Below are 11073 nucleotides of genomic sequence, written 5' to 3'. Positions count from 1 at the left end.
CAGAATAGCTATATTGTTGTAATTATTATGAGTGGTCTCTCTCACGTATGTAGGATACTTGTTTTTATTCACAGTGATGATAGACGACACAGAAGCACGTGCACTGAAGTCACGTGGTCGCGTGCTGTGCTGGATCCCATCAGTTGCCTACAAACTGCACTCCAAGATCAGGGCCGTCAACAGCACGTGGATTCAGCGTTGCGACGGACACATCTTTTTCATCGAGGGTTTGAACCCTCAACCACCAGACGTGGTGAGCCTAGACGTGCTGCCTGGATACTACAACCTGACGGCCAAGGTGGTGTCGGTGTTTCAGTATCTGTATCATCATCATCTGCACGACTACGACTGGTTCCTCAAGGTTGGTATTTTTTCATCAAAAAACAAACAAAACTTAAAAAGGTAAGTTGTTGGAACGTTTTTACATTTAGTCAAGTTTTGACTAAATGTTTTAACATAGAGGGGGAATCGAAACGAGGGTCGTGGTGTATGTGTGTGTGTGCGTGCGTGCGTGCGTGCGTGTGTGTAGAGCGATTCAGACCAAACTACTGGACCGATCTTTATGAAATTTTCCATGAGAGTTCCTGGGATTGATATCCCCGAACGTTTTTTTCGTTTTTTTGATAAATGTCTTTGATGACGTCATATCCGGTTTTTCGTGAAAGTTGAGGCGGCACTGTCACGCTCTCATTTTTCAACCAAATTTTAATTAATGACTTTGGTCATTAAAAATCGGAAAATTGTTTTAAATTTTTTTTTTATATAAAACGATTCAAATTTACGATCATCTTATTCTCCATCATTTTCTGATTCCAAAAACATATAAATATGTTATATTTAGATTAAAAACAAGCTCTGAAAATTAAAAATATAAAAATTATTATCAAAATTAAATTGTCGAAATCAATTTAAAAACACTTTCATCTTATTCCTTGTCGGTTCCTGATTCCAAAAACATATAGATATGATATGTTTGGATTAAAAACACGCTCAGGAAGTTAAAACGAAGAGAGGTACAGAAACGCGTGCTATCCTTCTTAGCGCAACTACTACCCCGCTCTTCTTGTCAATTTCACTGCCTATGCCGTGAGCGGTGGACTGACGATGCTACGAGTATACGGTCTTGCTGAAAAATGGCATTGCGTTCAGTTTCATTCTGTGAGTTCGACAGCTACTTGACTAAATATTGTATTTTCGCCTTACGCGACTTGTTTAGTATTTTTAAAGCTTGCTATTTGTTGGGCGAAGTCGACTTCGCGAAGTTCTCTGCAAGAATCTTTGGCACTTGATTTTTGTTTAAAGGACTTCGCGAAATCTTCTCGAAGTCTGCTGCACAAAGCTCGCTGTACGAAGCCTTGGAACTAGATTTTTGTTTGAAAAGACTGCGAAGTCAATTTCGGTCTGAGTTAAGGACAGCGTCAGGTTGAAACACAGCAACGGCTGATATCATTGGATAGCAATAGCGGACTTACATACTGACTGACGGGCTGAATGACTGATACATACTTACTGACTGACTAACTGATTTTTACATTTAGTCAAGTTTTGACTAAATGTTTTAACATAGAGGGGGGAATCGAGACGAGGGTCGTGGTGTGTGTGTGTGTCTGTGTGTGTGTGTGTCTGTGTGTGTGTGTGTAGAGCGATTCAGACTAAACTACTTGGCCGATCTTTATGAAATTTGACATGAGAGTTCCTGGGTATGATATCCCCGGACGTTTTTTTTCATTTTTTCGATAAATACCTTTGATGACGTCATATCCGGCTTTTTGTAAAAGTTGAGGCGGCACTGTCACACCCTCATTTTTCAATAAAATTGATTGAAATTTTGGCCCAGCAATTTTCGACAAAGGCCGGGGTTTGGTATTGCATTTCAGCTTGGTGGCTTAAAAACTAATGAGTGAGTTTGGTCATTAAAAATCGGAAACTTGTAATTAAAATTATTTTTTTATTAAACGATCTAAAAACAATTTTATCTTATTTTGCGTCATTTTCTGATTCCAAAAACATATACATATGTTATATTTGGATTAAAAACAAGCTCTGAAAATTAAAAATATACAAATTATGATCAAAATTAAATTTCCGAAATAGTTTTAAAAACTATTTCATCTTATTCCTTGTTGGTTCCTGATTCCAAAAACATATAGATATGATATGTTTGGATTAAAAACACGCTCAGAAAGTTAAAACGAAGAGAGGTACAGTAAAGCACAGCGCAATCGCTACCGCGCCAAACAGGCTCGTCACTTTCACTGCCTTTTGCACTTGCGGCGGACTACGTTCAGTTTCATTCTGTGAGTTCCACAGCTTGACTAAATGTAGTAATTTCGCCTTACGTGACTTGTTATATAATCTGATTGACTCTGTTACAGATTGATAGAATGACTGACTGAATAATTTGTTTCATTATATACTCTCTTTTTTAATTTTTTTTTTTCAGAGGGGGTGTATTTTTGTTTTTACATTTGCACCTCCTCTTTCTTCTCCTCTTCATTCTTCCTATTATCTTCTGCTTCTTCTGCTTCTTCTCACATACTGACTCATGTTCAGCTCCTGATACCCCCCCCCCCCCCCCCACCTCATTTGTCCACGTGTTTCCCAGGGCGACGATGACGCCTACGTGATTGTAGATAACCTTCTTTTTACATTTAGTCAAGTTTTGACTAAATGTTTTAACATAGAGGGGGAATCGAGACGAGGGTCGTGGTGTGTTTGTGTGTGTGTGTGTGTGTGTGTGTGTGTGTGTGTGTGTGTGTGTGTGTGTGTGTGTGTGTGTGTGTGTCTGTCTGTCTGTCTGTCTGTAGAGCGATTCAGACTAAACTACTGGACCGATCTTTAAGACATTTTACATGAGAGTTCCTGGGAATGATATCCCCGGACGTTTTTTCTCTAATTTTTTCGATAATTACCTTTGATGACGTCATATCCGGCTTTTTGTAAAAGTTGAGGCGGCACTGTCACACTCTCATTTTTCAATTTAATTGATTGACATTTTGTCAAAGCAATCTTCGACAAAGGCCGGACTTTGGTATTGCATTTCAGCTTGGTGGCTTAAAAACTAATGAATAAGTTTGGTCATTAAAAATCGGAAACTTGTAATTAAAATTATTTTTTTATTAAACGATCCAAAAAAAATTCATCTTATTCTTCGTCATTTTCTGATTCCAATGTAACCGTGTGCCGAAACACTACGATCACCTCGGGAAGCGAAGTGCAATCAAACAGGATTGAAAATGTTAGGGCTAATTTCTTAGCCCTATAAAAACTGTTATGCAAACCCGAAGGTTTCCATGAACATACAGACAATCGGAAACCACCAGACCCCATCACAAATAGAACTCTACAATCCCCAGGTGTTGACTTTAAAGGCCAACAACTCGGGTGCAGAGTCTGCTGTGAAAAGAGCGGTAGCCTCCCCTGTCACAATCGCCCCCGTTTGAAATGAACTTCGGGACGAAGTTCCGAACCGGGGGACCACTGTCCATCCCAAGTTCGCAGAATGGGAACAGCACGAAAATGTTCAGTGGTCATATTATGCCATTACCTGAACATATCATGCCGAGTCCCATCCCTGCTCGCAAGCGCCAGATGTAACCGTGTGCCGAAACACTACGATCACCTCGGGAAGCGAAGTGCAATCAAACAGGATTGAAAATGTTAGGGCTAATTTCTTAGCCCTATAAAAACTGTTATGCAAACCCGAAGGTTTCCATGAACATACAGACAATCGGAAACCACCAGACCCCATCACAAACAGAACTCTACAATCCCCAGGTGTTGACTTTAAAGGCCAACAACTCGGGTGCAGAGTCTGCTGTGAAAGGAGCGGTAGCCTCCCCTGCCACACCAAAAACATTTACATATGTTATATTTGGATTACAAACAAGCTCTGAAAATTAAAAACATGAAAATTATGATTAAAATTAATTTTCCGAAATCGGTTTAAAAACAATTTCATCTTATTCCTTGTCGGTCCCTGATTCCAAAAACATATAGATATAATATGTTTGGATTAAAAACAAACTCAGTAAGCTAAAAAGAATAGACATACAGAAAAGCGTGTTATCCTGCATGCTCAGCGCGACCACTACCGCACTATTCTGCATGGCTTGTCGATTTCACTGCCTTAGCCACGAGCGGTGGACTTACGAAACTACGAGAATTTGGTCTTGGTGAAAAAAGCAGTGCGTTCAGTTTCATTCTGTGAGTTTGACAGCTTGACGAAATGTTGTTATTTCGCCTTACGCGACTTGTTTCTATTTCTACTTCTTCTTCTTCTCACATTCCGAGTCATGATCAGTGTCTGATTATGTTTGTCCATTTCTTTCCAAGGGGTTAATCGTGAAGAACCTTACAGCCTAAATAAACATTACTTTTGTATCTTGCATCTCCTCTTCTTCTTCTTTCTCACATAAGGCCTAAAAAAAAAATAGGTGTGGTTACGGTAACCCGACCTACCCTATTTTTAGGGGCCGACCCTATAACTTTTTATTACATTTGTAAAAAAAATTTAAAAAAAAAACCAAGAAAACGAGTGCACAAAACGCTATGAAAGCGAAAGCGCCCGAGTCGCATACTTATTTCCCTGTCAAGTAGGTTTAATTTGAACACATTATAAAAAAAAGTTAAAAAAAAAAACACTGATTGCCTACCTTCCTACCCTTTTTTGGGGGGGTATGTTACCGTATTAACCACACCTATTTTTTTGGTGTTTTTTTTGCCTAATGAATCAAGCTCAGTTTCTGATTATGTTTGTCCATTTCTTTCCCAGGGTGATGATGACGCCTACATAATCGTGGAGAACCTTCGCTACGTGCTGGCCCAGTACGACCCCGGGGACCCCGTGTACGTTGGCCACCTGTACAAACAGCGCCACAAGCACGGGTACATGTCGGGTGGGGCCTCCTACGCCTTCAGCAGAGAGGCCTTGAAACGGGTGGTGGAAGACGGGTACATGAAGGTACGGATGGGTTGAGAGTGTGGATGGGGGGGGGGGGGTGGTTGGTGGAGGTTTGGCGGTTAGAACATGCTGATGGTTTGCAGAACACATTCACACGCTCGCGCACACACACGCACACTCTCTCTCTCTCCCTCTCTCTCTCTTTCTCTCTCTCTCTCTCTCTCTCTCTCTCTCTCTCTCTCTCTCTCTCTCTCTCTCTCTCACTTTCACTCTCACACACACATTGACTCTTACTATAACCATTAACCAGGAGTATCTTCTTCCACTAACTTAAAACGCCTGAACATGTACCTGCGCAGATTTTGAACTTTTATCACCGGAATTCGCAGGACAAGTGTGCAACAAAGGGACGCTATGAAGACGTAGAGATCGGAAAGTGTCTTCACAATGTGGGAGTTGCTTCCCATAACTCACGTGATCGCTTCGACCGAGACATGTTCCATCCTCTGAGGCCGAGTATCCACATTGCCGGGCCCATACCAGCCAATCAGATTCCCCAGGACAGGTTTCTAATGGTGTCGGTAAGTGCCGACTGACTGAACACAGTGTAATTTGTGCGTCAAACCCCAAAAGGTTTCATCGTAACGTATTTTTCCATTTGAAAGAAAAAGATCTTGATATTTAGTTTTTATTTGGAAGGACGATTGGAGGGGGGAGGGGGAGTTATATTCACTTAACAGATTTAGGCCTATGGGTTTGCGAATCAACCTGTTTGAGCGAACTTAAAGGCATACTAACGCGCTCCCGTGTTTACAAAGTGTAGTTTGCCCACAATCGATGTCAAACGCACCATAAGACCATGTAATGACGATATGTCGCCATGCGCGGACCATAATACATGCATTACAGCTTGTTCTAGCCTCTGAAAAAGTGAGGATGTCAACAAAGCCGCGGTGTTAGCTCCCTCGCATCAACGTTAATGTGTTGCCAAATCTATAAATAGGACGATCCAGATCAAAATGAAAATTAACATATCTCAACATTGAAGGGGTCCTAGACCACAATATTTTGCAGGGAACTTAATTTAGCATGTCTCCAGCTGTTGGTAAAGCAATTAGCGTGTATAGTCATCGAGTACATATGCCTTTAACGGAAGGCACATTCCTTCTCGCGAAAAACTGTTTGGCTCGCTGTATCAGATCAGGCCATGTTTTTACATAGTATAACATCTCCCCACTCAGACACATACAAAGAATAAATTTAAAAAAAGAATCCACATCTCTGCAGCAAGTACTCAGACTGTTGGTTTGTGTTTCCAAGTTTAGGGATGGCCTTATTTCATAAAAAAAAGAGCGATATAACCATTATCCTCCAGTTGTGAGTCCCTGCGTGTGCATTTACTGAACAGGTATTTGTACATGAACTTATATCAGCTTGATAACATGTTATATGCAGAGGGTATTGCAAATATAATCGATGTCGATTGTCACATCTATTTTCGTTGGGATGTTTTTTCGAAAGATTTGCAAATTTGTTAAAGACGATGTCTCGTTTTCTTAATAAAAAAAACAAGAGAGGGAAGTTGTTGGAACGTTTGTTTTTGACAAAACAATACGTTACAGTCACAAATATATCGACCCAACGGTCTTTTAAGTGCACAGACAAACAATTAGTAACAAGAACTTAGCTTGATGGAATGTCTCGAAACCTGTTTTTTTCTTGCCTTTTTCATTTTTGTATTTTTAATTTTTTCGTTATAATGTGTATTGTTTCCTCTGTATCTTACGATGCTGTTTGTTCACACAGGGCGAGGAGTGCTGCAGTCAGCTGACGGTGAGTTTCCACAAGGTGGAGCCTGAGTTGATGAAGGTGATGGACCACCTGCTCTACCGGACCACCGTCTACGGCCGGCAGCCCGACATGAAGGCTCTACAGGCACTTTTCAAGCCTGCCGCAGTGCCGCCTCTGTTATGAATTGAAATCTAAGCTCTACGTGGACTTTTCAAACCATTCGCAGTGCCTCCTCTAAAACAACTTGAACCATAACTGTGCATGGACTTTTCAAATCTGCCGCAGTGCCGCCTCTAAAAAGAGCTGAAACTTAAGTTGTGCATGGACTTTTCAAACTCACCGCAGTGCCGCCTCTATCCTGAGCTAAAACCTGAGCTTTAAATGCACTTTTCAAGTTCTCTCAATGTCGACTCTCTGGCGAGTTTAATCCCAAAGCTATTGCAATATGCTGGGACTTTTCAAACCTGCCGCCGCAGTACCGCTTTTCCGACGCATGATCTCAAACCTGATCTGTGCATGGACCTTTTTAGCCGGCTTCCGCTGTGCCGCCTCTGTCTGAGTTTAACTGAAAACTGTGCACACACACACACACACGCACACACTCACGCACGCACGCACGCACGCACGCACACACACACACACACACACACACACACACACACACACACACACACACACACACACACACACACACACGCACGCACGCACACACGCACACACATACACACACACACACACATACACACACACACACACACGGTGGGCCGGGGGGGGGGGGGGGGACAGTTTCCCGGGAGGCAATTGTCCGGGGGGCAGTTGTCGGGGGTCCCGCAGTGGGGCACTGCGGTTATAAAATTAAAGGCCCCTCCTGTTTTTGGAACCGCAGGAGCTTTCTAGTTAGGTAGATTTTTGGTTCCTCTTTCCTGTCATGCTCTCTTTTTCTTCATGAATTCTTTTCTTTTTTCTGCCTTCTTGCTCATTCACCTGTATTTTTTCCAAAAATCTCTTCTCTTGCCGCTTGTCTCGCGATTCATGTATAGTTTAATCTGTTAGTGTTCTGATGTAAGTCCAGCAGTAGATAGGTTAAGCCTATTTTAACATACTGGAAACTGGTAATCTTCCAGTAGGTATTAATTTAGTTTTACTAAAGCCTGCTGGGACACAAGTAATGGGTTAGTGCATTTGTAAACAGGAATCGCTTGACAAGTGGCCCCCTTCATCCCCCCCTTCCTCGTCCTGATATGGCTCTGCGTAGTCGGCTGGACGTTAAGCAACAAATAAACAAACAAACAAAGTTGTCGGGGGGGGGGGGAATTGTCCGGGGGGCAATTGTCCAGGGGGCAATTAGCCTGCTACCGTTAAAACATGTGGCACTACTGCCGTTATCACCATCACTGAGCGGGGATGTAGCTCAGTCGGTAGCGCGCTGGATTTGTATCCAGTTGGCCGCTGTCAGCGTGAGTTCGTCCCCACGTTCGGCGAGAGATTTATTTCTCAGAGTCAACTTTGTGTGCAGACTCTCCTCGGTGTCCGAACACCCCCGGGTGTACACGCAAGCACAAGACCAAGTGCGCACGAAAAAGATCCTGTAATCCATGTCAGAGTTCGGTGGGTTATAGAAACACGAAAATACCCAGCATGCTCCCCCGAAAGCGGCGTATGGCTGCCTAAATGGCGGGGTAAAAACGGTCATACACGTAAAAGCCGCGGGAATTTTAGCCCATGAACGAAGAAACAAACCAGCACTGAGCAGGAACTTTTCAAGCCTACCACAATGTCTTCTCGAGCTCTTCCATGAGATGGGTCCCAGAACGGTTCATGGACTGGAGTTTAAATCTAAGTTCTGGATTGACTTTCAAGTCTGCTGCAGTGTCGCCTCTGTCTTAATAGCAAGATCTAGATCAGCACTTTTCAGGACGTGTACGGGAACGTGTACGGGTAACGTCATCAAATTTAGTTTTTACGTCACGCGTTTGCCAAGACCTGCAGTCTTGGTTGGAGGAAGACAACGTATGCATTTGGAACATGTGGGGAAAAAGTGAGTCATGGATGACGCAATATCTACACGTACACGTACAGGTCTTTGCTACACGTTCGACCATCTAGAACACTGTAATTTCCGGAATTCGCCTCTTGGCTGTTGTCGGGCGTTTTTGGCCAAAGGATGGTCTGGAATGTTCGTATTATTGTTGACTGGCGTGATCACTCGTTCTGATGTCCTCCCCTGCGAAGGCAGAGCATGACATTGTGTCGTGTACACGATTCGGCTGACTATGGAGCCAGGCTTGTACACTGGGTCAGGCCATGCCTCCACTGGAACACGTACCGACATTCAACAGCTTGGCTGCTTTCTCTGCCGAGTAGAATGGGTGGGTTTTTTTCTTGTTTTTTTTTCTTTTTCCTTTTTTGTTGTTGAATTTTGCCATGCACAGTCATCATGAATGAATGTTTTTATGAATGGATATATTAAAGGTCCTTGTCTACATTTTTATACCGAAATCGCCATTTGACCATGAAAATGCAGAGTCTATTATCTCCAATTATCAACAATATACACCCCCTTTCGATCAGGAAAGACGAAGCCAGTGTAGCCGTTTGAAAATTCATTGTAGTATTCCAGCGTAGTACTCATAGTAGGATATCCTTATTTGGAAAATGCTAAGCGCAAAACTCCTCTCAAATCCCGTGCATTTCGTGCGTTTAAAAAAAAAAGCGTGGACAGCGCTCCAGTGTCCAACTGTTGCTGCACTTGTTTGGGCGTGGCTATAAGCATAGTGACATGAATTTGATTGGTCAGTATTTTTAGGAAAAGCACATGTTCTCAGCAAACAGAAAACAAAATATTGGAAGCGTGAGTCACGCTACCCAAAAATAAAATCTTTTTTTACATATTTTTTTTCTATAACTTTTTTCCCCATGGTTCATTTATCATCTGACATAACTTTTTAGCGAAATCTAACCATAAGATTAATGAAAAAAAGCAAAAATGTAGACGACCACCTTTAAAGAAAAGCCACCAGTGCCTTTTGAAACATGTATCGATTTTAGGAATCAATTCATTAAAACAATTCTAACTCTTCACAGGATGCCTAGGTGGTGGGTTCAAGTGCTAGTCTTTCGGATGAGACGAAAAACCGAGGTCCCTTCGTGTACACTACATTGGGGTGTGCACGTTAAAGATCCCACGATTGACAAAAGGGTCTTTCCTGGCAAAATTGTATAGGCATAGATAAAAATGTCCATCACATACCCGTGGGACTTGGAATAAAGTAAAAAAAATTCCATCTCACACGGCATTAAGTCTCAGGAAACATGAATACACGCATGCAGGAAAAAAAATATGGGTAGCGCCGTATGTATGGCAGTTCGCTTTCCCCGGGGAGAAAGCAGCCCGAATTTCCATGGGGGTAACCTCACTGGACTGTAAATCTTATCCAATCCAATCCAATCCAATCCAATCCAAGGTGTTGATGTTTAGCATATGTCCAAATGGAGGGACGGGTTTATCTCATATAAAATCATGGTCAGATCTGTGATAATATAAGCGAGTAAAACTGCTTTCACGAGAAAGACTTTACCTTTAATATTACGTTTGTTTACCGGGTGCCAGGCAGCCTGTGTATTGTTTATGCTTGATCGACGTCTCATTTGCATTTGGGAGGGTAATATATCCCATGTATTTGACACCGCGGCGGTGTCCTTGTCGTTGGTGCTTACTGATGTGAAAAAAAACTCGTGGTATGAATTGCAGTTGAAATTAAAGAATTAACTGAAGCGTAGAATTGAGGGCGAAGCAAGCAACAAAAGGAACAAACATGAGCACACACAAAGAAAGCGTGCGTGTGTGTGTGTGTGTGTGTGTGTGTGTGAGAGTGTGGGTGTGGGTGTTAGTGTGTGAGTGAGTTTGTGTGCGTGGGTGTGGGTGTGGGTCTGTGTTAGTGTGTGGGTCTGTGTGTGTGTGGGTGTGTGTGTGTGTGCAGGGCCGGACTAGGGGGGGGAGGTTACAGGGGTTGCGCAACCCCCCCCCCCTGACTTAAGCATGTACCTCCCAAACGTGTTTTTTTTTGGGGGGGGAGGGAGGGGGGGGTTGCATCTGGATCATCATGAAATCCGAGGAGAAATCACACCCTTGCTTGCTGTCGAATTTACCTTTTTTGTTCAAGGAGAGGCTTCCTTTCCCTCCAGAAACATCAAAAAACGTTCAGCTTCAAGGGGGCTTTGCCCCCTTGCAACCGCCACCAAGGGGGATTTGCCCCCTGGACCCCATCTGTAACACCCCCCCCCCCCCCCTAGTACTTACCTAGTCCGGCCCTGGTGTGTGTCTGTGTCTGTGTCTGTATGTGTGATATACATTCAATTAGGGAAAGTTGCAACAATTG

General features: G+C 42.9%; 1 protein-coding gene and 1 long non-coding RNA gene across 2 annotated transcripts in view; both read left to right on the top strand.

The window, feature by feature from the left end:
- Window positions 1–7411, top strand: part of LOC138963877 (glycoprotein-N-acetylgalactosamine 3-beta-galactosyltransferase 1-like) — a 12886-nt gene extending 5475 nt beyond the window's left edge. The window contains exons 4-7 of the mRNA XM_070335729.1: window positions 75–361; window positions 4775–4963; window positions 5293–5484; window positions 6710–7411. Of these exons, the coding sequence (XP_070191830.1) occupies window positions 75–361; window positions 4775–4963; window positions 5293–5484; window positions 6710–6877 (836 nt within the window). The 3' untranslated portion in view covers window positions 6878–7411. The remainder of the gene's footprint in view (window positions 1–74; window positions 362–4774; window positions 4964–5292; window positions 5485–6709) is intronic.
- Window positions 7412–7458: 47 nt separating this feature from the next.
- LOC138963878 (uncharacterized) lies at window positions 7459–10468 on the top strand. The gene is made up of 2 exons (XR_011454952.1): window positions 7459–9166; window positions 9703–10468. It is a non-coding gene; the product is annotated as an uncharacterized lncRNA (long non-coding RNA).
- The last annotated feature ends 605 nt before the right edge of the window (window positions 10469–11073 follow it).

This window comes from Littorina saxatilis, linkage group LG4 (assembly GCF_037325665.1).
Source record: "Littorina saxatilis isolate snail1 linkage group LG4, US_GU_Lsax_2.0, whole genome shotgun sequence".
Lineage (NCBI taxonomy): Eukaryota > Metazoa > Mollusca > Gastropoda > Littorinimorpha > Littorinidae > Littorina > Littorina saxatilis.
This window is presented reverse-complemented; position numbering and strand designations above follow the sequence as displayed.